Source organism: Pseudorca crassidens, chromosome 10 (genome assembly GCF_039906515.1).
Source record: "Pseudorca crassidens isolate mPseCra1 chromosome 10, mPseCra1.hap1, whole genome shotgun sequence".
Taxonomy (NCBI): domain Eukaryota; kingdom Metazoa; phylum Chordata; class Mammalia; order Artiodactyla; family Delphinidae; genus Pseudorca; species Pseudorca crassidens.
Genome location: NC_090305.1, coordinates 68,102,186 through 68,125,596, shown reverse-complemented (window position 1 = coordinate 68,125,596; position 23,411 = coordinate 68,102,186). Strand labels below are relative to the sequence as shown.

At 59.4% G+C, this 23,411-nt stretch overlaps 2 protein-coding genes across 24 annotated transcripts in view; both read left to right on the top strand.

Annotated features, from left to right (window-relative positions):
- Positions 1–12,107, top strand: part of CELSR3 (cadherin EGF LAG seven-pass G-type receptor 3) — a 35,827-nt gene extending 23,720 nt beyond the window's left edge. For both annotated transcript variants that reach the window (XM_067754235.1, XM_067754234.1), the window contains 16 exons: positions 195–350; positions 674–848; positions 1,449–1,616; positions 1,841–1,967; positions 2,055–2,261; positions 2,461–2,635; positions 2,868–2,980; positions 3,979–4,058; positions 4,596–4,719; positions 5,155–5,271; positions 5,376–5,524; positions 5,776–5,891; positions 6,195–6,353; positions 6,900–7,100; positions 7,893–8,781; positions 10,340–12,107. In XM_067754235.1, the coding sequence (XP_067610336.1) occupies positions 195–350; positions 674–848; positions 1,449–1,616; positions 1,841–1,967; positions 2,055–2,261; positions 2,461–2,635; positions 2,868–2,980; positions 3,979–4,058; positions 4,596–4,719; positions 5,155–5,271; positions 5,376–5,524; positions 5,776–5,891; positions 6,195–6,353; positions 6,900–7,100; positions 7,893–8,781; positions 10,340–10,367 (2,984 nt within the window). In that variant the 3' untranslated portion in view covers positions 10,368–12,107. The remainder of the gene's footprint in view (positions 1–194; positions 351–673; positions 849–1,448; positions 1,617–1,840; positions 1,968–2,054; positions 2,262–2,460; positions 2,636–2,867; positions 2,981–3,978; positions 4,059–4,595; positions 4,720–5,154; positions 5,272–5,375; positions 5,525–5,775; positions 5,892–6,194; positions 6,354–6,899; positions 7,101–7,892; positions 8,782–10,339) is intronic.
- Positions 12,108–13,093: 986 nt separating this feature from the next.
- SLC26A6 (solute carrier family 26 member 6) lies at positions 13,094–23,073 on the top strand. 22 transcript variants are annotated; one of them, XM_067754266.1, is made up of 23 exons: positions 13,116–13,201; positions 13,377–13,525; positions 13,955–13,991; positions 15,032–15,190; positions 15,273–15,412; positions 15,653–15,763; positions 16,312–16,475; positions 16,673–16,837; positions 16,915–17,067; positions 17,383–17,465; positions 17,550–17,697; positions 17,970–18,083; positions 18,255–18,332; positions 18,665–18,760; positions 18,852–18,958; positions 19,127–19,196; positions 20,174–20,266; positions 20,352–20,456; positions 20,797–20,889; positions 21,703–21,879; positions 22,088–22,142; positions 22,398–22,534; positions 22,758–23,016. In XM_067754266.1, the coding sequence occupies exons 1-23, from the start codon at positions 13,179–13,181 to the stop codon at positions 22,770–22,772; spliced, it is 2,472 nt and encodes an 823-aa protein (XP_067610367.1). In that variant the 5' UTR covers positions 13,116–13,178; the 3' UTR covers positions 22,773–23,016. The 22 variants fall into 22 exon arrangements, with proteins under 22 accessions (XP_067610371.1, XP_067610378.1, XP_067610377.1 ...); XM_067754265.1 differs by having other exon boundaries at positions 21,700–21,879; XM_067754260.1 differs by having other exon boundaries at positions 21,700–21,879; positions 22,088–22,247.
- Positions 23,074–23,411: the final 338 nt, after the last annotated feature.

Sequence of the window (23,411 nt, the reverse complement as noted above, 5' to 3'; positions counted from 1 at the left end):
GGCTATTGATGTCAACATTTAGTGGCAGGAGCCTGTGCTGCCACCTTCAGCGCTTTGCAGGGACAGGCTCTGCGCTGGTAGCAAGGAGGCTATGGGTTGTGGAACTTGGGTACAGGATGGGAGGAGGAGGGAGTGGGACTCTCAGCACAGGGAGGAGATCCTTCATGGGTCTCACCCCTCTTCCTCCCGGGCAGTGCTCAGCATTGACCGCATGGAGCACCCCAGTCCCAGCCGGGGGACCCGTCGCTACCCTCGTTACCACAGCAACCTTTTCCGGGGCCAGTATGCCTGGGATCCTCACACACACGTGCTGCTCCCTTCCCAGGCACCACGGCTGTCCCCACCTGAAGGTAAGAGCCCTGGGGTGACCCACGGGCCAGATCCTGGTTCCTTGCCCTCTAAGCCAGATGCCATGTCGCCCTACTGTCAATTCTCCCCTTGCCAGACCCTCCCCCTCACCGCAGGTGACCTCGCCCAGGCCTTGATAGTCAGGATCCAGTGCTGGGGGGACCCATGTGTCCTTCATGGGCTTCTGCTCTCTGCACCCACCCTGGTTCTGGACCTGCAAAGGGAAGAGGTTCCCATGCTTGATGCTGGGTTGGGTTCAGAGCTGCGTTTGTGGGTGCTTGGGGTCAGGGGTCACTGACAGTGACTCCTCCCCCTCCTCTGGCAGCTCTGTCCACAAGTGGCAGCAGCATGGAGAACTCCACCACCTCGAGTGTGGCCCCCCCGCCGGCACCCCCAGAGCCCGAGCCTGAGCCTGGGATCTCCATCGTCATCCTCCTGGTTTACCGCACTTTAGGGGGGCTGCTCCCTGCCCAGTTCCAGGCCGAGCGCCGGGGTGCCAGGTATGAGTAGAGTTACTCCCAGGCTCCTCACCCTTGGGCTTCCCGCAAGCTTCTCCCCAGCCTAGCACCCCCTTTTTTGGTGGACAAATGAGCAGGTTCACAATCATACAGAGAGGCTCCTGCCCATGACTCTGGGAGCCTTGTCCATGCTGGGCTCCATGTGAATCATGTCCTGGGCAGTTGTGCAAATGAAGAGACAGACACAGAGCCACAGCTGGGGCCAGGCACATAAAGGATACAGGAGCCAGACAGACAGGCAAACTGGCTGATGGAGATAGGCAAAGACTGGCTGACTGAAGGAGGTCAGCCGGGGGTGGAAGGGAGGGCACTGAGAGGCAAAGTCTGTAGCTGCTTGGGCTTCAGACTCCAGTGTGGGCAGTGGGTCTGAAGCCTCTCAGCTGCATTTCTGCAGAACCAGGCCATGGACTCCTGGTCTTGAAGCAGCCCAACAGAGGCTAAAAGGGTTCTCAGAAACAGCATCCACTCTAGGGCATCTCAGACTCTGGGTGGGCCATGGCAAGTGACATGAAGACAGTGAGGTGGGCAGCCAGAGCCTGGGGAGATCAGCAGTGCCCAAGACCAGGTGGGCTGTCTCCTCAGGCTTCCCCAGAACCCTGTTATGAACTCCCCGGTGGTCAGTGTGGCTGTGTTCCATGGACGCAACTTCCTAAGGGGTGTCCTAGAGTCCCCGATCAGCCTGGAGTTCCGCCTGCTACAGACAGCGAATCGCAGCAAGGCCATCTGTGTGCAGTGGGACCCGCCTGGCCCGTGAGGACCTCCACTCTGGAAACCCTTGGTCCCCCGGTAGCCCCTGGGAGGCCAAGCCTGCCCCTGGGGCCCCCACCAATGCCCCTGTGCACCCAGACCCATGAGGAATGCTGCTCCCCAACTCCAGGCACCCTCGGCCCCTCCCACTGCCTCTCACAAACCCCTGCCTGGCGATGGGGCACTCCCCAGAGGGGATGGTAGGTCTGACTGCCCTGTGGCCACAGGGCGGACCAGCATGGCATGTGGACAGCACGGGATTGTGAGCTGGTGCACAGGAACGGGTCCCACGCACGGTGTCGCTGCAGCCGGACGGGCACCTTCGGGGTCCTCATGGATGCCTCTCCCCGTGAGGTGGGGCTGTGTTCAGAGTCCTGAGGAAGTGGGAGGGTCAAAGGGCAGGAGTGCCCAATACCCCAGTGACCATCCCTGTCCCCACAGCGGCTGGAAGGTGACTTGGAGCTGCTGGCTGTGTTCACGCATGTGGTCATAGCAGTGTCCGTGGCCGCGCTGCTGCTGACCGCAGCCATCTTGCTGAGCCTGCGCAGCCTCAAGTCCAACATGCGTGGGATCCATGCCAATGTGGCTGCTGCCCTGGGAGTGGCAGAGCTTCTCTTCCTGCTGGGGATCCACAGGACCCAAAACCAGGTGCAGGGTCAGGGCCAGGGGACCTGTGTCCTGATGACCTCACCTGGCCCAGGAAGGCCTGGGGCCAGAGTTCAGGGTCAGAGGTGCTCAGGTTGGGGCCAGGGTTTGGGGCAGGATCCTGGGGTAATGTGCAGTGGTTTAGGGGTCAGAGGTGGGGCGTGGCAGGAAAGGTCCTGACGCCCCCCAACCCTGCCTTCAGCTGCTGTGCACCGCGGTTGCCATCCTCCTGCACTACTTCTTCCTCAGCACCTTCGCGTGGCTCCTCGTGCAGGGGCTGCACCTCTACCGCATGCAGGTCGAGGCGCGCAATGTGGACCGCGGCGCCATGCGCTTCTACCACGCCCTGGGCTGGGGCGTCCCTGCTGTGCTGCTGGGTGAGGGCCCTGCTCACTGGCCTCAACCAGGCCTGTGACCCCTGACCTCCATCCATCACATGGCCTGACCCCTGCCCCTGCCCCCAATCCTGATCATGACCCCAACCTCAATCTCCCTTGCCATTTGCTCAGGGAGGAGGCTGCTCTGCCCCCACCCCAGCTTCTCCCCATACGTGAGAGAGTCAGCAGCTCTAGAATACACCTCCTCTGTCCTATCTCTTCTCCCCAACAGGCCTGGCTGTCGGCCTGGATCCTGAGGGCTACGGGAACCCTGACTTCTGCTGGATCTCGATCCACGAGCCCCTCATCTGGAGTTTTGCAGGCCCTGTCATCCTTGTCATCATGGTGAGTGCCCTCCACTCAGTGCCACCTTGCACTCCCCTTGGTGGGGGGTCGCGGGAGGCGGCCCTGCAGCAGGTGTGGTGGTATCAGCTGAAGGGTGCCAGGTGGCAGTCTGCAGGCTTCCTGGGCTTAGCCTCCATTTCTGTTCCTGCCCAACTGGCATGGAGGTGGGAGGTGTGGGGTCAGAGACTCGGCTTCCTCTCCCCACATCTGTCTCTCTCTCCACCTCCATCTTTCAGTCCCTCTCTGGTTCCCTATCTCTGACTTTTTCTGATTCTAAGCTCCTCTGTTTCTCTCTCTCTTTTTTTCTAATATATTTGTTTATTTGGTTGTACTGGGTTTAGTTGCAGCAGGCGGGCTCCTTAGTTGCAGCTCGCTGGCTCCTTTAGTTGTGGCACATGGGCTCCTTAGTTGCAGCTTGCAGGCTCCTTCGTTGTGGCTCTCCGACTCCTTAGTTGTGGCATGCTAACTCTTAGTTGCGGCATGCGTGTGGGATCTAGTTCCCTGATCAAGAATCGAACCCAGGGCTTCCCTGGTGGCGCAGTGGTTGAGAGTCCGCCTGCCGATGCAGGGGACATGGGTTCGTGTCCCGGTCCGGGAAGATCCCACGTGCCGCGGAGCAGCTGGGCCCGTGAGCCATGGCTGCTGAGCCTGCGCGTCCGGAGACTGTGCTCCACAACAGGAGAGGCCACAACAGTGAGAGGCCCGCGTACCGCAAAAAAAAAAAAAAAAAAAAAGAATCGAACCCAGACCCTCTGCATTGGGAGCACGGAGTCTTAACAACTGCGCCACCAGGGAGTCCCCCTCTTCTGTTTCTCTTTGTTTTTGATCTATGTATTGTGTGTGTGTGTGTGTGTGTGTGTGTGTGTGTGTGTCTGCGTATGTTTCTCACTGGTTCTGCCTCTCTCTCTGAGTCTTAGTGTCTCTCTGTCCCTGTCTCTCTCACTATCTCTGTCTCTCTCTGCCCTGCCCCTGTTCCACATGTCTGGCCACGGGTCCAGATGAATGGGACGATGTTTCTCCTCGCTGCCCGAACATCCTGCTCCTCTGGACAGAGGGAGGCCAAGAAGACCTCTGCGTTGTGAGTTGGCTGGCTGGAGGAAGTGGGGGATCTTAGAATGGCAGCCCTCTCCTGGGTGGGGTTTGGGGGTTCCCAGAGCATCCCTGGTGCAGGCTGGGCTCCAGATTCTGGGTAGGGGGATGAAGTCACATCTGCCCTGGCCTGCAGTCCCTCTCTGGCACCCTTGCCTTACTCTGGCCCCACAGGTCTGTCTGTGCCCTGCTGTCTCTCCAGTATCTCCCAAGGCCTGGGTGGCTCACTTTGCCCTTTGCCCCGTGCATTTCCACCTACTTTCCATGCTTTCTCTTATGCCCCACCCACTGCTTTCAGTCTGCTTTCCCCGTGTTCCCTCATGGTTCCCTGAGTACTCTCCTGGTTCTTTCTGTGACTTCCAGACTCCCCTAGTGCCCTCCTGAGACCTCCATGTTTCTGTGTGAGTTTCTTTCCCTCCATGTCCCCTGGGTGTCCTCTTTGTGACCCTGCGTGTCCTCCCATGTCTCCCGTGTGAGCCCTGCGTGACCCTCACATGTCCTGTGTCCTTTCACGTTCCCGCGGCAGGACCCTTCGCAGCTCATTTCTGCTCCTTCTACTGGTCAGTGCCTCCTGGCTCTTTGGCCTCCTGGCGGTCAACCACAGCATCCTGGCCTTCCACTACCTCCACGCTGGACTCTGTGGGCTCCAGGTAACTCTGGCACCCCTCCCTCACCCTGGACCAGATGGGGCTTCAGTAGGGTGGGGCCCAGGGCCTTGACCCCAGGCCTAGAGCTGACTCCCACCTGATGACTGACACCAGACTACTGCTGATCCTGGATTGACCTTCACCAGTGCTGAGGCTCCTGGCCGCTTGCTAGTCCACATTGACCTTCACTGACCCCGGTCACTCATGCCACTCTGACCTCTCACTGCGTCTGCTGACTTTCCCTGATTCCCTTACTGGGTCCCCCCTTGGGCTTCTCACTGCCTCACTCTAATCTGCAATGACCGATCCCACTTGCTGACCCACAGTGATTTACACCAGCCCTAGCTGACCCCCTTGTGGCCCTACTCTGACCTCTGCCTTGTTTCTGACCTCTCACTGACCTTTACTATCCCCTCAATGATCCTTGCTGACCCGCAGGGCCTGGCGGTGCTGCTGCTCTTCTGTGTCCTGAACGCAGATGCTCGGGCTGCCTGGACACCAGCCTGTCTGGGCAGGAAGGCAGCGCCCGAGGAGGCCAGGCCAACGCCTGGGACGGTGAGGGGCTCTCAAGGCCAGGGAGTCAGGGTGGGGGCCCTGGGAGGCCAGGGTTTGAGGCTTCTCCAGGCTGGCTCACACTCCTGGCCTCACCACCTCCCCAGGGCCCCGGGGCCTACAACAACACGGCCCTCTTCGAGGAGAGCGGCCTCATCCGCATCACTCTGGGCGCCTCCACCATCTCCTCAGTGAGCAGTGCCCGCTCTGGCCGGACCCAGGACCAAGACAGCCAGCGGGGCCGCAGCTACCTCAGGTGAGGGGAGGGGCCTCCTCGTGAGGGGGGCACACATCTCAGACCAGCCCCACTTTACCAGGTCCTCGGGGTGGCTCCAGCCATCTCAGCCATCTGGGCCTCTGCTGCTACCTCTGCCCCAGATACCTCCTGCCACACACCCAGGGGTGCCTTCAGAGCCATTCCACATGCACCTGTTTACTCACGGACACACCTGTGTCCAAAGAACCCCATCCCATCCCTCTTTGATGGGGGGGCTCCTGCATTTCCAGGGACAACGTCCTGGTTCGACATGGCTCGGCTGCCGACCACACTGACCACGGCCTCCAGGCTCACGCTGGCCCCACTGACCTGGATGTGGCCATGTTCCATCGAGATGCTGGTGGAGGTGGGAGCCTGGCCCAAGGAGGAGGGAGGTAGAGGGTCTCTCCCCCATTCCTCATTCTTCTGCCCCAAATTGGGAGCAGCAGCTGACTATGCTGGGGTGAGCTCCCCTGAGGTCACGGCCCCAGGAAGCATCTACCCACCCAGGCCTGGTTCTCCTGGCAAGTCCCAGCCCTTCTGTCCCTACCCCCACTCCAAGCTCTCTCCCCAAGGCCCCAGCCCCCTTGCCATAGCCTTCCTCGAGACCCCCAAGTCCCTCACCTCCCCTGGCCACCACTGTGTCTTCCTCCTGATCTCCCAACTCCAGGTGCAGACTCTGACTCTGACAGTGACCTGTCCTTGGAGGAGGAGAGAAGTCTGTCCATCCCATCCTCAGAAAGTGAGGACAATGGCCGGACGCGGGGGCGTTTCCAGCGTCCACTCCGCCGGGCAGCCCAGAGTGAGAGGCTCCTTACACACCCCAAAGGTGATGGGGCCCTCTTACCCCATGGGCGACCAAGAGATACCCCATATTCCATTTGGTGTGACTCAGAAAGCCTGCTATCCCCTGAAGATTCCTGGGACCGACTTATTGGGAACCTGGGGTCATCACTGGTCCCCCACATACCTCTCCCCATCCAGCTTCCCAGCAGAGTTCTGCTGGCTAGAGACCCAGGAGTGGCCCAGGCAACAGAAGAACAAGGTCAGGGATGTTATAGGGTGACATGTCATCTCTCCAGCCCCTCCTCTTCCCTGAGGGCTGGGGTTCAGCCTGGTCTTCCTGACCCCTCAGCTGTCAGGCTCCCCCACCTCCAGGCTCTATCCACCTCCAGTCAAGAGTAGGGGGAGCTTATCAGTATCCCCCGCGCTGGATGATTCCATTGATCTCTGAGACACACTCTGCTATTCCTACCTCTGCTTCATGAGAAAGACCCAGATTTCAGGAGTCATTAGGGTTAGGGGGCCACTGAGTCTGGATCACAGGGGTTGTGAGTCACTGGGGTGACTCCTATTATCTGCCCTGGCTCCACAGATGTGGATGGCAATGATCTCTTGTCCTACTGGCCAGCCCTGGGGGGATGTGAGGCTGCTCCCTGTGTTCTGCAGACCTGGGGCTCTGAAAGGCGCCTGGGACTGGACACCAGCAAGGACGCAGCCAACAACAACCAGCCGGACCTGGCCCTGACCAGTGGAGATGAAACCTCCTTGGGTCGGGCCCAGCGCCAGAGAAAAGGTATGGATCCCTGATTTTGGCCTGTGCCTCAAGGACCCTGGGGACTGCCCATGCCCTGAGCCAGGGGATTTCATCCTCCTAATCCAAATAGCCTCACAGGGATCCTGAGAGCTTCTCTCGCTCTGATATGGGCGTTTCTGTTCCTCTGAGCTGCTTCACAGTCCCAGGGGACTGCCTCATCCTGACCTGGGAATTGACTGCCCTGCATACCCTGGCCTGCACCACAGAGACCCCAGAGGCCACTCCTGCCTCGACCTGGGGGATTCCTCCCCCTCCCCCAACCCCAGTCTGCTTTGCAGGGACCATAGGGGCTGCTCTGCCCCAGATCTCAGAACTTTTGCTCTAACCTGGAAGGTTTCTGCCACCTTATCCTGCTTTACAGGGGCCCCAAGGGGTTGTCCCTGTCCCAACTCAAGGGGTTTCTCCCTTCACCCCTGCATCACAGGGACCCCAGGGACTGCTCTTGCCCCAACCCTGGGGATTCCTGCCTCTTTGACCCTGGCCTGCATTACCAGACCTGTGGGCTGCCCCTCCTCTGACCTTGGGGAGAGGTTTGCCCCTACCCCTGCACCACGGGGACTGCCTCTGTCCTGACCCCGGGGATTACTGCCTCACTCTTACCCCTATCCTGCAGCCTCTCTGGGATTCCCAGGAACGGCCTCTGTACCCGCTCCCCAAAGGGTTTCTGCCCCCAACCCTGTGTCACAGGGATTCCAGAGGCTGCTGCATCCCTAGACCTAGGAAGTTCCTGGCCCCCATACACACACTGTCCCCCGTTTGTTCCTCCCACAGGCATCCTGAAGAACCGATTGCAGTACCCGCTGGTGCCACAGACCCGGGGCGCCCCTGAATTGTCCTGGTGCCGTGCAGCCACCTTGGGCCACCGTGCTGTGCCAGCTGCCTCCTATGGTCGCATCTATGCCGGAGGGGGCACTGGCAGCCTTTCGCAGCCAGCCAGCCGCTACTCCTCCCGAGAACAACTGGACTTGCTCCTCAGGCGGCAGCTGAGCCGTGAACGACTGGAGGAGGCCCCTGCCCCTGTTTTGCGTCCCCTGAGTCGGCCAGGTTCCCAGGAACGCCTGGATGCTGTGCCAGGCCGTCTGGAGCCCAGGGATCGGGGCAGCACCCTACCACGGAGGCAGCCACCCAGGGACTACCCTGGTGCCATGGCTGGCCGCTTTGGGTCACGGGATGCGCTGGATCTAGGGGCGCCCTGCGAGTGGTTGAGCACATTGCCCCCGCCCCATGGTGCCCGGGACCTTGACCCACAGCCCCCACCTCTGCCCCTGTCTCCCCAGCGGCAACTCTCAAGGGACCCCCTCTTGCCGTCCCGGCCCCTGGACTCTCTGTCCAAGAGCTCGAACTCAGGGGAGCGGCTGGACCACGTGCCTAGCCGGCACCCCTCGCGAGAAGGCCTTGGGCCACCCCCGCAGCTGCTCAGAGTTAGGGGAGACCCAGCCAGTGGCCCTAGCCACGGCCCCTCCACAGAACAGCTGGACATTCTCTCCTCCATCCTCGCCTCCTTCAACTCCTCAGCCCTCTCCTCTGCCGTGCAGTCCTCAAGCACACCCTCGGGCCCTCACACCACTGCCACACCTTCTGCCACAGCCTCTGCGCTTGGGCCCTCCACGCCATGCTCTGCCACATCCCACAGCATCTCGGAGCTGTCACCCGACTCAGAGTAAGCAGGGTCCGGCCACCTGCTCAGACCCCCATCAGTTTAGGGCAACCTCCCACGCACCCTGCCCTGTATTCTGCCACAGAATGGGGTGGGGTTTGGCAGAGAGCATGGGCTACCCTAGGCGCTGCGCAGCCAGGGCGCCACAGCCTGAGGGCAGAAATCTGGCAGTGAATGGGGTGATTAGCAAGAACTTGCTGGCTGTATGACTGGGGCCTGTACCTCCTGGACTAAGGTGGAGAGTGAGGTGCCTTCCAAAGGGCTTGAGCTAGTGGAGGGGGGAAGGCAGGAGCCAAGGCCTAGAAGCGGGAGGTAGCCTGGTATGTGGAAGGGGCAGGGAGGCGAGGAGGCTTTGCTTAGGGTGTAGTATGGGATAAGGAGGGGCCAGAAGTAGTGCCAGGATGTAGGTGCCTTACATGCCAGGCTGAAGAACTTACTTTGAGAGGAAATCATTCATTCACCTACGCCTTCAGTCAATGTTAAGTTCCTTCTGCCTATGGGCTCTGTGGGGTAGGACACACAGGAACTGAGTTGGGACCCGGTGCATCTCAGAGTAGGGGATGGCAGACATACCTGGGAAGCAGCTGGGTACAGGAGTCAGAGACGGAGTGGGGAGGAACCAGGAATTACCGGGTCTTGGACGCCAAAAGCAGAGTTGAGTTTTTTTTGTTTGTTTTTTTTTTTGCGGTACGGGGCCTCTCACTGTTGTGGCCTCTCCTGTTGCGGAGCACAGGCTCCGGACGCGCAGGCTCAGCGGCCATGGCTCATGGGCCCAGCCGCTCCACGGCATGTGGGATCTTCCCGGACCAGGGCACGAACCTGCGTCCCCTGCATCGGCAGGCAGACTCCCAACCACTGCGCCACCAGGGAAGCCCCCAGAGTTGAGTTTTAAGAAGGAGGAACAGCTAGGTCAGGCTCTGTGGAGGTCTGTAGGGTGAGAGAAGACTTTCTGTAGGTGGAGGGAAGGAGACCCTGGGTTTGGGGCAGGAGACCAACAAAAAACCTGAGCAGTGATGGGGGAGAAGACAGGAAGGAGAGAGGGGCAGATTTGGGGTCCTGGTGCCCAGGGCTCTGGAAGGATGCTGAAGTGGGGATGAGAGGGAGCTGTGAGCACCACCTGGATCCTCCTGCAGCCCAGCCTTAGGGTCCGACTGTTGGGGGAGGGCTGGGGTAACTGAGCAGGGGTTCAGGCTCTGGACTCACACTTGACCTCTCTGAGCTTCAGTTTCCTCATCTGCAAAGTATGTCTGTGGTAGCAAACTCTTTGAGGTGTGGAGATTTTTGAGACAAAATCTGTTAGGTGCTTAACAGAGTCTTTACATAGTAGGTGCTCACTAAGTGCTTAGAGAAAAGACATTGGTGGCCAGCCAAGGGGCCTTGCTGGTGAGTCTGGGGGTCCACAATGGGTGAAGGGCTCTGAGAACCCCAGAATGGGCATAAGCACGCTAGGGACTGAGAGGCGAAGGTGATGGGGGAGGTGGCCCAGGTCTGGTTTGGTGGGGGAGTCCAGAGGCACCTGACTCTCAGCAACCACCTTCGATCTCCACATTCATCTCTGCAGAGTTCCCAGAAGTGAGGGTCACTCCTGAGGGGCAGACGTGCAGATGAGGACCAGCCGAGGGCGGTGGAGGATTTGGGCTAACAGAAGAGACTCCAGGAGTTGGGGGCTGACCCCATGGCACCCTCCTATACCCCCGCCCCCCAGCTCTCTCTGTTGCTGCAGTGCTGACTGTCCATGCCCGTCTGTGAGCATGTGAGCAAGTGTGTAACAGGTGCACGGAATGAGGGAGCTGTAGGGAGGACTTTTATACGTTTTGTACCTTTGTAACCAGAGAGATATGCTTATGTTATTTTTCAGCTTTTCTGTCTCCCGGGGTTCTGAGGCTGGGCTGGGAGGGGGAGGGGGACAGAGGTGCAGAGGTGCAGAGTTTCGCCCCATTTGGGTCCCTGGCAATTTAATTGTTCTTTCATCTTACTAGAGTGGATTCAGACAGGAGGGGTAAATGCTCCCCCCACCCCATTCCCCAGTTGATCTGAATATTGTCAGGGCCCAAAGTGCAGAATTAGTCTTTGCTTTTTCTTGGATGTCCCACTGGCCAAACTTTTGGGACTGGGGGTTGGTCTTGGAAACAGGGGTCCTCTGACCTCCTCACAGGGGCTCGCTCATGCCGCCCCTCCCCGTGGATGTGTGTGTTTATTATGTGGAGTCCCTGCCACTTACTGCCTTATGACCCAGGACTGATGCTGTGGATCGCTGGTGGAGCAGCAGATGTCATGTTTACAGATCAAGGCTTCCCTTTCTCCCGTGGGGAGGGGCTCAGGCCTCTATTCAGACATTCCTGCAGAGGGTGGATGGAGGGGTCACAGCCCCTGCCCCTGCTGTGAACAAACGTTGTGTGTGGTGCCATTTAATTCCCTGACACTGCCCCCTGCTAGAATTTATTCTGAAGGGTGGGGTAGGAGGGGGAGCAAGGGGAGCAAAAACAAGGGAATTAAAGACTCAGAATGTAGGTGCCACTGCCTCCCATGTTTACAGGAGCCTCCCTGGCCCTAGGCACCCGGGCTGCAGGAAGTGACTCTTCCATCCCTCCTTTATTCCCTTGTAAAAGGAAAAATGACTGTTAGGACCCTGTTCACAAACTCACTATTATTACTTTGTCTGATGTCCAGAACTGGGGACTTTTAAATTTTGTTACTTTGTTTACAGGTCAAGACTTAAAACATTCAACTTTGTTTACAATTTAAAACTTTGAACTTTTACACTTTGTTTACAGTTGAGAATGTTTTTTTCCCTTCGTTTACAAGTGAAGGTAGAGAAAGTGGGAGAGGGGCTTGGAGGACCCACTTGTGAGGACCCTGAGCCTGGCCATCTTGAGGGGTTTCTAACCCCTAGCCCTAGCCCCAGGCCAAAGGTCAGCCCTGAGTCTCCTGCTGAGCAGCAGGCCTAGAAGGCCTGGAGAGTAGGCATCCTCTTCCCACTAGGAACAGTGGCCATGCAGGGTTGTGGAGGGTCCCTGCAGACACCCACCTCCTTCATGCATACTCTTGGGGGGCAGTTTCCAAGGAGATTAAAAGTTCTACTTTACTGACTGGTGCCAAATCCCGCCAGCCAGGACCCCAGCTCTCCTTACCCAGAGAGACCCCAGCCCTTGAAGGGTTGAGGGGCCTGCTGTGGGGAGAGGGGGCTGTCCTTGCTATGTCCTAGGTTCTGTAGATGCCCCTCTCTGGGGGTCGTCCCCCTACTCCAGCCCAGTGGCTCCTTTTCCTGTCTGTGTAAATTGTTCCGTGAAGCCGCGCTCTGTTTTGGGAATAAACTTCTATAGAAAATGGTTATTGCCTCATTCTGTTTGGGGGTGGGGGGTAGGAGGGTGGCTATGAATGATTCAGGCTGGGCTGACCTTTGGGAGAAATCTGAGCACTGCCCCTTCCCCCCTCCCCAAGAATATTCGGCTATTTTTAGCTCATTTCATTGGAGATTTGGACCAGGTTTCTATCTCTTTCATCCTGAATTCTGTCCCTTCGCCTTGAGGTTGGGCCTGAAGTATGAGAACAGGTGCTGAGAGTAAGGTCTGGTCAAGGCAGCAACATGATGGCTTCCTCAGTCCGCAAGGCCTGCAGCCCTGACCTGGCATTTGCCAGGGCCTTCAAACCGACCCTAGGAACTGCCCTCAGCCGGTTGACAGCACTGACCCCCCGCCAGCCTCTCAGACTTGGAGCTGCTTCCTCAAGAACTCAGGCAGAACGGGCCTGTTGCCGGGCCAGTGTTATGTGCGGGGGAGGGGAACCTCGCAGCCTTTAAGGTCTGCGTGCCTAGCGTTGAAGGGAGGCCTTTGAGCCCCTTCGGTCTCAGAGACATGCCAGGTCTCAGGGGGAAAGCCTGAGTGAGGGTGGCGCCCTCAATTGGAGGCTTGAGAGGCCCCATGGACCCGGATACCCCACAGAGAGATAAGGCTCTGGTCACCAGCCACAACCCTAGACATCCTGCTCCGCGTCCCGCGGGGACCCTCCGCAAGAAGCCGGGACCTGGTGGTATCGGCCCCACCCTACTCAGGGACCTGGGGCCGTGGCTACGGCCAGGCCAGCTCGGGTCCTTAGTCCCACTTCTGCGATAACAACCGGCTCAGGCAGGAGAGCTAGGCGGGCCACGAGGGGGAGCACAAGCCAAGCCGCAGGGGGAGGAAGGGGTTAAATCTCCCTCCTCAGGGTTCTCAGCGCCGGGAGACCGCCCCTTAGGCTCCGCCCCGGCACGCTGACTGGCCCAAGCCTTCCCCGTCCTGCCCGGGGATTGGCCCCTGGGAGCGCGCCTCAGGCCTCGCCCCCGTCCCGGCCCCGCCTTTCGGGCCGCCGCGGCCTCTCGCTCCAGCTGTGAGGACTATCGCCTCTCTGTTTGCCCACCCGCCATGGGGCTGTGGGAAGCACCGGGGTGAGTGCAGGGCGCGGCCCCGGTTCCCAGTGTTCGAGTCCGCGAGGCGCGTGCCACCCCTTGGCCCCCGAGCAGGCGACCGGCTTGGGTTAGCTCGGAAGGGGTACCGCCGAGTCCCGAGCAGGCGTTTCCCGCCTGCCGCGCCTCGGTTTACCGCTTTGTCGATTTTCTGCAGGCGGCTGCCCAACCGTAGCGAGGGATGGGGCGGGAGCCGGCGCGACTCCAGCCCCTGCGGGCTGTGCGGAAAGCCGCTCGAGCGCCGTCCGAGGGCTAGCCGGGGGCCGCCTCCCGGCGGCTGTGTGCAGAGGAGCCCCGGCCCAGGAGGTGCGCCGGTGCGGCGCGTTGGGGCCCGGGACGTGGCTGCTAGAGTGTCCATAGCCAGGGCCTGGGTCCACCCAGGGATGCAACTGGTGCGGGAAAGTGCGCTCCGGCCCTTCTGGCCGCAGGCCCTACTAGAGGGAGGGGTCAAGGATCTAAGCCCCTCCCTCCAAGCACGGGGGGGGAGGGGGAGGGGTGGCGGGAGTGGGAGCCCTTAAAGACCTCGAGTGACTCACAGAGGAGGGGCCACGGGGCTCAAAGATCTCTGTGAGCTGGCAATGCCAAGAGTCTCTGAGGATCGTCCTTGCACCCACTCCACTCCATCCTCCAACGGGGACATCCAGGTTAGGGGCCCTTTCCAGGTGAGCTCCTGCCCCTCGGGTGGGAACCTCACCGTAGGTCAGAGCTTCTCACAGATCAGAACTTTCCTGACAGGTGAAGCCTTTCCCGGCAGGGGAGAGCTTCCCTCCAGGTAAGATTCCCCCCTCTGCGATCCATTCCCAGGTGAGAGTTTTCTCCCATTACGGGTGGGAGCCTCCCCCAGGTCAGAGCTTCCCTTAGGTGAGAATACTCTCGAGAAGAGAACCTTCTTGGCAGGTGAAAACTTTCCCTGCTAGTGAAAGCTTTCCCCCAGGTAAGCGCTCCCCCTCCAAGAGCTCCTATGCCCAAGTGAGAACTATTTTTGGGACAGCTTCCCCCCTTCCCCTCCAGATCTCCTATTCCCAAGTGAGATCTTTTCCCTTAATCAGGTGGTAGCCACTGGGCAGATCAGAGTTTCTCCCCAGGACAGAACTTACCTAGCTGGTGAAAACTTTCCTGTCAGGTGAGAGCTTCTCCTTAGGCGAGATCCTCCCGGAGATCTATTCCCAGGTGAGATTGACCCCCCTTGAATTGGGGGCTTCTCTTTGCAGGGGGAAAACTCTCCCTCCCGGTGAGAGCCATCCCCTGGCTTTCCCAGATTAGGCCTGAGCTTGTCCAGGTCTACAACCTGGACCCTGTGGCTGGAGGCCCGGGGGCAATCTTAGCCCCAACACTTTCCTTCTCATAGAGCCTTCTCATGTGAAGAGAGACTTGCCTGATTTGCTGGATTCCTTCCTTGCGTGTGCTCTCAGACAGCATGCGCTGGGCTCGTGGGGCAGCTGGATAAGGACTCGGACTGGACTGGGATTGGCTGGAGAAGAGTTGGGGCTGGGGGGAGGGGGCTGGGAGGGACAGTCAGCCTGGAACCTAGATTGGTGAACACTCAGGGCTGGACTGAAGTGTGGCTTGTGTTCATCCTGCTGCCTCTTTGTGGGAGACTTTGGCCCAGCAAGAGTCTTCCACCAGCCAAAGTTCAGGTACTGCCCCTGCCTGGGCCTGGGCATAGGGCCTGCAGGAGCCAGCTGGAGGGTTGGACCTACCTAGACCTTGGGACCTAGAAAAGTCAGTTGGGTGACTCTGTGGTCCCAGGTGGAGGTCTAGGGGAGGTTGGGCCAGGAGTGCCCTCACTGTGTCTCTGGCCTCACCACCCAGACAGCGGGACACACAGGCACTGCTGTCCACAACGCAGGCAATGGAGCTGAGGAGGCGAGATTACCATGTGGAGCGGCCACTGCTGAACCAAGAACAGCTGGAGGAGCTGGGGAGCCGGAGCTCAGCAACTGGGACCCTCCAATGGCGAACCTGGTTTCGGTAAGGCTGAGGTCGGGGGGACTGGGGGCACTGGCAGGACTCAGGTAGCCCCTGTCTGTGATACCTACCCTTGTGTCCCCAGGTGCTCCCATGCTCGGGCCCGAGCCCTTCTGCTCCAGTACTTCCCAGTTTTGGCCTGGCTACCCCAGTATCCTGTGCGTGACTGGCTTCTGGGTGACTTGTTGTCTGGCCTGAGTGTGGCCATTATGCAGCTACCACAGGGTGAGCCACCCTTGACCTGGAGACTGTACCCTCAACCCTTGGATGATGACCCCGACCCTTCAAGGCCCTGGCCTGTAATCTGTGAACCACTGCCTGCCCCCGCCTCCCCCCACCCCTCCGCCAAAAGCCAGAAACAAGATCCCTGCCCCTGGAACTATGGCCCATGACCCAGGGCTGGGATTTCCTCATCCTTTCAAGACCCTGGCCTCCAAGTCTACATTGCTACCATTCCACCTCCAGGCCTGGCCTATGCCCTCCTGGCTGGACTGCCCCCCGTGTTTGGCCTCTACAGCTCCTTCTATCCTGTCTTTATCTATTTCCTGTTCGGCACTTCCCGGCACATCTCCGTGGGTGAGTGGAGCCAGGAGGATGCCCACATTCCCCACGGAGGACAGGGTGAGGGAGGGCTGAGCAGGGCAAGGAAACGCAGGGAACAGGGAGGGAGGCATCAATGCCGGGCCAGTGGGAGACTGGCCCAAGGGTCATTCCAAGCAGGACTGGGCCTCTGACCGTGGAGACAGATTCAGGTTACCTAGAGGCCCTGACCCAGGAGGATATGGGTGGGTGAAGCATCTCAAGGGGCCCAGACTTGGCACAGACCTGAGAGCCTGAGACAGGCCATGCCCCCTTCCCCATTCCACTTTTCACAGGGGGAGTGGTCCTGAGCCAGTGGATACAGGTGGGACAAGGTAGATGATGCAGGGCCAACATTTCTAGCCACGCTCAAGAGACTTTGAACTTAGAGTTCATACCTGACTGCCAGCGCTGCCTCTATTTGCACAGCAAGTCTAAGGATATTGGTCTAGAACTAGGTGTCTCCTGGCCTCTCCCTTAAGACCAGGACTCCAGGGCAGGGCAGTGCCCCCTCCCCTTCAGACCACCCTGATCTGCCCCTGCAGGCACCTTTGCTGTCATGTCCGTGATGGTGGGCAGTGTGACAGAATCACTGGCTCCAGATGAAGCCTTCCTGCAGGCCTCGAACTCCACTGTTGATGTGGCGGCCAGAGATGCTGCTCGGGTGCAGGTGGCCTCCACACTCAGTGTCCTTGTTGGCCTCTTCCAGGTGCGGAGCAGTCAGGAGTACAGGCCCCTGACTGTCAGACCCACCCCTCACCCCATTTGCCAGGTCCCCTGAGTGTCTGGCCATCACCATCTTCCTCATCATCATCACTCATCCCCCTCTGCTCCCACCTGCCCTGGGCTCTGCTCCGGCCACCCCTAGGACCCTCTCCTCCCCTGACTGCCCTGTGCACCCCACAGGTGGGGCTGGGCCTGGTCCATTTCGGCTTCGTGGTCACCTATCTGTCAGAGCCTCTGGTCCGAGCCTATACCACAGCCGCGTCTGTGCAGGTCTTCGTCTCGCAGCTCAAGTATGTGTTTGGCCTCCATCTGAGCAGCCGCTCTGGGCCACTGTCCCTCATCTATGTGAGTGAGGGTGGGAGGAGGGAAGGGTGGGTGGGCCCAGGACCTTGAGTGCTGGCTGTGACCCCCCCTCCCCTCAGACAGTACTGGAGGTCTGCTGGAAGCTGCCCCAGACTGTGGTCGGCACCATGGTCACCGCAGTTGTGGCAGGGGTGGTTCTCGTGCTGGTGAAGCTGTTCAATGACAAGCTGCGGCGACAACTGCCCATGCCGCTCCCCGGGGAGCTGCTCACGGTTTGAATTCTGGTGGGGGGGAGGGGGGCAGGGGGAAGGGCAAGTGAGGAGTCCCTGCCGTGTGGGCGTCCCCCAGATAGTTAAAGACTAGTTGGTGTGGGCACTGAGGACTGGGGGGACCACAGCTGACAGCCCCTGACAGCATCTCCCTTTCCCCAAAATGGTGGTGTCCATCTTTTACCCTATCGCTGACTTCTGCCCACCCCTCTGAAGGTTTCGCTTCAGGCCTCTCTCTTTACGCCCAAAGTGATTTCTCCATCCCCCTTAATGGTGGTGCCAGCACCTACCTCCCCTGACTCTGTCCTCTCCCTGCAGCTCATCGGGGCCACAGGCATCTCCTACGGCGTGGGACTGCAGCACAGATTTGGGGTGGATGTCGTGGGCAAAATCCCTGCAGGGTGAGCTCCGGCCCCTGTCAGGTCAGGGAGGGTTGGGTGGCCAGGGCCACAACATTCCTTTGGCCTCACAGATGCCCCTCACAGGCTGGTGCCCCCAGTGGCCCCCAGCCCCCAGCTGTTCGCAAGGCTTGTGGGAAATGCCTTCGCCATCGCTGTTGTTGGTTTCGCCATTGCCATCTCGCTGGGGAAGATCTTCGCCCTGAGGCATGGCTACCGGGTGGACAGCAACCAGGTCTGGGGAATGGGATGTGGGACACGGAGCGGGCAGGTGTACAGAGACCCCAGGGCTTGGGGGGATGGAGTATCAGGTGGGAGACAGGGAAACAGCAAACAGATGTGCTGGGGCCACATGGGGGACTGAGGGTGGGAGAGCAGGACACACGGGACAGTGGCCAAGTCTTTGGGGGCTACTGAGTGCGGATGGAGGTTGGGGATGCATAGGCCTGGACACAGTGACCACGCACTGCTAGTGATGTGTCCTGACACCTGCACTACCCCCCTCAGGAGCTGGTGGCACTTGGCCTCAGTAACCTCATCGGGGGCATCTTTCAGTGCTTCCCTGTGAGCTGCTCTATGTCTCGGAGCCTGGTACAGGAGAGCACCGGGGGCAACACACAGGTGGGCTGCATGTGTGGGCTGCAGGTGTGCATCTACACACACGCTGCTTTGCCTGGGTGGTCCTACACCCTGCTTTCCCCCCTCCCCCCTACTCCCCCTTCCCCCCTGCTCTCGCCTTCTTCTCCCCTACACTCCAGCCCACTCATCTGCCCGCTCACTCCCACTGTACAGGTGGCTGGAGCCATCTCCTCCCTTTTCATCCTCATTATCATCGTCAAACTTGGAGAACTCTTCCAAGACCTGCCCAAGGTGAGCTGCCATCCTGTACCCAGCCAGGCTTGAGGGCCTTGGCCAGGCCAGGGACTCAGATCAGTCAGTCAGGGCCTGGGTGAGGGGGAGGGATACAGGGTCATGCCCTGTTTTTCAAGCTTGAGATCTCTGGTTGAGATTTGGAGTCGACAGTCAGGGGTAAGAACCTTTGAGAGTCAGACCCAAGTTGTTAGGTTCGGGGGCAGGAGGTGGTTAGTGTCCCTCGGGGTCATATCCAGGTACTTGAGGACAGTCTGGCTCATGCCAGGTGGTCAGGGCTGTCAGCATCCTGCACCTCTCAGTCGCTCCTGGTGACCCTCCCCCTCCCCCAGGCAGTCCTGGCTGCTGTCATCATTGTGAACCTGAAGGGCATGTTGATGCAGTTCACCGACATATGCTCCCTCTGGAAGGCAAATCGAGTGGATCTGGTGAGAGGCCTGGGAGCCCAGGGGTGGGGTCAGGGCCTTCAGCCCCAGTGACCCTTCTAGACCCTGTTGACTACTACCCTTCTGTTTTTAGCTTATCTGGCTGGTGACCTTTGTGGCCACCATCCTGCTGAACCTGGACCTTGGCCTGGCAGTTGCGGTAGTCTTCTCCCTGCTGCTCGTGGTGGTCCGCACACAGCTGTGAGTCACCCCTCTGGTTCCCCCCTCATTCCAGCTGGTGAGAGAGTGAGGTCCACATTGGTTTCCCCCAGCTTTCCCACATCTTGGGGGGTGACCCAAGGCTCCTTAGAACCCCCTTATTGCCCCCTCTCTTAATGCCCCCCTCTTCTCACACTCTCTCTTTCACAGGCCCCACTACGCTGTCCTGGGGCAGGTGCCAGACACAGATATTTACAGAGATGTGGCAGAGTACTCAGAAGTGAGTGGCAGGGGCTAAGCCAGAGGATGGCGTGGATGGGGTAGGACAGAGGCAGACAGGGCCATCCCTTATCAGGTCCTTGCGTACTGGGCAAGGACACGGGGGTGGAGCGCTAAGGGTGCTTTGGTCCTTGGAATTTCAAGGGAGGAATTTGGGTCTCTGACCCCCATACTCAGAGTATGGGCCTTAGGGCCTGGGGGAGGAGTCTGTCTTAGAGGCAGCAGTACAAGCCCCATCCCGCAGAGTAGCCCTGGGTCAGGAATGTAGAGGGGCAGGATCTGGGGCACGAGGATGTAGGGGAGGCTGTTTGCTGACCTGATCAGTGGGGTTACTGAATCTCCGTCCTTTACCTCCTGAGAAGTCTCACGTCAAGCCCTGGGAACAAAAGTGGGGGCTCTGGAATAAAACGAGCTCATTTTCCCTGATGGAGCCTTGAAGGCTGAGCATAGTATGATGAGGCAGAGTGAGGGAAGGACATGAGTGGAGAAGCTCAGCTGGATGGAAGGGGAGGTGGGGGGTGGCGCAGGGACATTGTTCAGGCCCAAAGGCCGAGCAGAGACCTGGAGTGTCCTGAGCGGGGTGGGAGCCGGGGAAGGCTTGGCTGGGCTGGCAGTTGAGGACGGTCTCTCTGTCCACATACAGAAAACAGACCCCAGTGCTGGGGTTGGAGACCCAAGGGGAAGCTAAGAGCCATTGAAACCTGGCCTGGGTATTGGCAGAAGGACAGGGGAGATGGGGTGGGAGAGGTTCAGGATGCCCTGGAGGAAGAAGCAGCAGCTCTGACAGGCCCAGCTGAGGGGTCAGGATGACCCCACCAGCTCCTGGGAGGGCATGGCCTACAGGCCGGGCCTCTGTTGGCTGGGAAGCAGAGGGTTGATGATGGCAGGTACCGGGGTACACAGGGGAGGAAAGAAAGAGAGCAAGATGCAGCTAGGAGAGACGAGGGCTCAGCCACCCCCAACCTGACCTATCCCCAGGCCAGGGAGGTCCCGGGCGTGAAGGTCTTCCGCTCCTCGGCCACCATGTACTTTGCCAACGCTGAGCTCTACAGTGACACGCTGAAGCAGAGGGTGAGGCCTGGGGTCCACAGGGGGAGGGGCAGAGGGTCTCTCACCTCCCCAGTGTCCACATCCCCTGCCCTGCCCTTTGCTCTAGTGCGGTGTGAACGTGGACCATCTCATCTCCCAGAAGAAGAAACTGCTCAGGAAGCAGGAGCTAAAGCTGAAGCGACTTCAGAAAGAGAATAAGCTCCCGAAACAGGCAGGGGCCCTTCTGACCCCACCCGGCCTTTCTCCCAGCCTCCTGGCTTCTCACCCTCATTCTTCATCCCTCCTCCTCTCTCCCTGATGCCCCCAGTGACCCTGCAGGTCAGGATTCTGCGGGCAGTCTTGTTTTTCTCCTGCCTCCTAAGCCAATGGTGGCGTTAACCATCACAGTCCTCTTTCCAAAGTAGGTCAGAACCCCACAGCCTTCAGCCTGGCTGCCCTGGGTCCCAAGCTTCAGCTCCTAGTCCACCTGCCTGCCCAAAGCCAGGGGACGACACCAGACCTGCGTGACCTGGTTGTCATATGACAGCTGGGACACCTCTTTCCTGGCCTAGGCTGCCGCCTCCAAGGGCACTTCCATTTCCATCAATGTCAACACCAGTGTCACAGACATTGAGAGCAACGATGTGGAGGGCTCCAAGGCCAAGGTGAGGCTGGAGGTGGGAGAGGGGCCAACCATGAGCTGCAGGGATGAGAGTGCCCCTGTGTGGAGTGGAGTGATGGATCAGGTGCTCTACAGGGAGATCTCTAGTGATATGCCATAGAATTCTGCTTGTGGCTCTCTGGTCTGTAATCTGAGGCCTAGCCAAAGACCTTGAATTTGTGAATTCTACAAGACCCTGCAGTCTGTATTCATGGGCAGAGGGAAGGGATTGGGCATGTGGGAAAAATCTGGGATCAAAGGGGACATGAATCTCAATTAGAGTCTCAGGCAGGACTTCCCTGGCAGGCCAGTGGTTAAGACTCTACGCTCCCAGTGCAGGGGCCATGGGTTCCATCCCTGGTCAGGGAAGTTTCACATGCCGTGCGGCGCCCCCCTCCCCACAAAAAAGACTCAGGCAGGGTGCCAGGATATCTGTGTGTGCGCGTGTGTCCGTGTGTCTCTTTTGGTTTGTCCCCATCCTCAGTCAGTCACTCTGGCTGACTGAGGATGGGGTGTGGTCTCTGATGCCCTTCCTTCTTAAGTGTCCCTATTTAAGTATGGGCCCAGGAAGTAACAGAGCAGTAGATGCATGTCTGTGTGTGCTCCCGGAGTCTGGGCACCCTCCCCTGTGTGTCCCCATGTGTCCCTCCTGTCTTTACATACAGGCTCCCTGTCTCCATATCCTCATGTGTCCACTGCATGCCCCATATACGTGGCCGTTTACACGTCTGATCCTGTGTGTCTCTGCACGTCTGTGTATGTTCCCTGCCTTCACCCACCGTGGGCGGCCCTTGCAGTGTGTCTGGTTTCCCAGCAGGTGAGCGCAGGGACTGAGCTAGAGGATACAGCAGCCAGGGGTCAAGAAGATGCCAAGGCCCCAGACATGTCCTCACTGAAGACCCTGGGCCTGCCTCAGCCAGATTTCCACAGCCTCATCCTGGACCTGAGTTCCCTTTCCTTCGTGGACACTGTGTGTCTCAAGAGCTTGAAGAATGTAAGGGGCTGGGGGCACCCCTAAGAAGGGCCTTGGGGGAGGACAAGGCCCTTCAGCCCTGACCCCATAACTAGCTCCAAGAGCCCTCTGAGCCTAACCCCCAACCCTCTGAGCTCCCCCTCTGAACTCCCTTCCCCCCCAGCCTGCCCAAGTGCCCCTTCGGAGCCCCTGAGCCTCCCTCTGAGTCTGGCCCCCTTTTCTGCTGCAGATTTTCCGTGACTTCCGGGAGATCGAGGTGGAGGTGTACATGGCCGCCTGCCACTGTGCGTGGGGTGGACACAGCAAGAGCAGTCCGGGGAGGGGGTGGGGATTCTGTCCAAGGAATCTGCCAGGCAGCACAAGGAAAAAGTCTTTCTCTGAAACTGGAGGTCAGAGGTGTCCTGGGAGGGAGGGGTCAAGGGTCAAGAGTTGGGGTTTAGCCATAAGCCTCAGGGGTGGTGGTCAGGGTGACATTCCGCCAGTGCCTGGGTGTTCCTGGGGGTTCTGCGGGTCAGGGGAGACCAACTCCTTGTCTACAGCTCCCGTGGTCACGCAGCTTGAGGCGGGGCACTTCTTCGATGCATCTATCACCAAGCAGCATCTCTTTGCCTCTGTCCACGATGCTGTCATCTTTGCACTCCAACACCAAAGGTCCAGCCCCGTCAACCCTGTTTTGGTGAGCTGACCTCTGTTGCTGAGCTCTGTTTGTTTATCTACTGCTTGTCCCATCCTGACCCCATTTCCAGGAAGTCCACCCTTCCTGGATGGCTCTGATTAGCTCTGCCCCCAGTAGATCCACTGCCTTCCCCTCCTGCCTTTAGAGGAAGCTGCTCCTGGGGGAGGGGGTAGTACGTGTCCTTCAGAAACTGACAGGAGCCTCTCCTCCTCTCCCTGCCCAGGTTACCAAACTCTGACCGTGCTGCCACCCTGCCTGAGACTGCCCACCTCTGGAGGTTGCGACTGGTTACCCGTGAGGACCCCCTACCCCTGGGCTGCCTCCAGATGTCACCCAGGAGTCCCCTCCGTACGCACGCACATAACTCAGGGATGGAGGTTCTGGGACTCCAAGTTCAGTGCTCTAGGCCTGGGATAAGGCACTGGCCAAGTTGGAGGAGCATGCATGTTTTTAGTCTCAGGAATAAAGATTTGTTTGCCCAATGCCAGGCTCTGCTGTGGCTTGGTGGGGCCTTGGCAGGGGCAAGGGTATAGTCCATAGCCCTGGCTCCTGACCCTTCTTGTGCCCCAAGGTGGGAACTGGGGTTGGAAGCTGGGGGGAAAGTTCGGGGAGGGCAGGGTCAGGCAGGGGGAGTGTGGAGCAGGAGGGAGAGCTTCGGGGCTAGGCCCAGGGAGGGGGGCGTCCCAGGTCCAAGTTCCTCCCCAGCCAGGCACAGCCCTCGGCACCTGTGTCCTCGGCTGTAAAATGGTTGGAATCAGAGCTGTTTCTCAGGAATGACCTGTTCTCAGGGACCCCTGATGAGGTGCAGGCAGGCCTGGCGCTACTGGGCAGCCCCTGGAGGGTGTGGTGTGAACACCTGAGCAACCAGCTGAGGAAG

Bases quoted from the DNA above. Each gene is read 5' to 3' on its own strand.
- SLC26A6 (XM_067754255.1), top strand. From the start codon at position 13,179: ATGGGGCTGTGGGAAGCACCGGG. The intron at 17,068-17,382 runs GTTTGAATTCTG...CTCTCCCTGCAG, and splicing joins TCCCCGGGGAGCTGCTCACG to CTCATCGGGGCCACAGGCAT. The intron at 17,698-17,969 runs GTCTGGGGAATG...TACCCCCCTCAG, and splicing joins ACCGGGTGGACAGCAACCAG to GAGCTGGTGGCACTTGGCCT.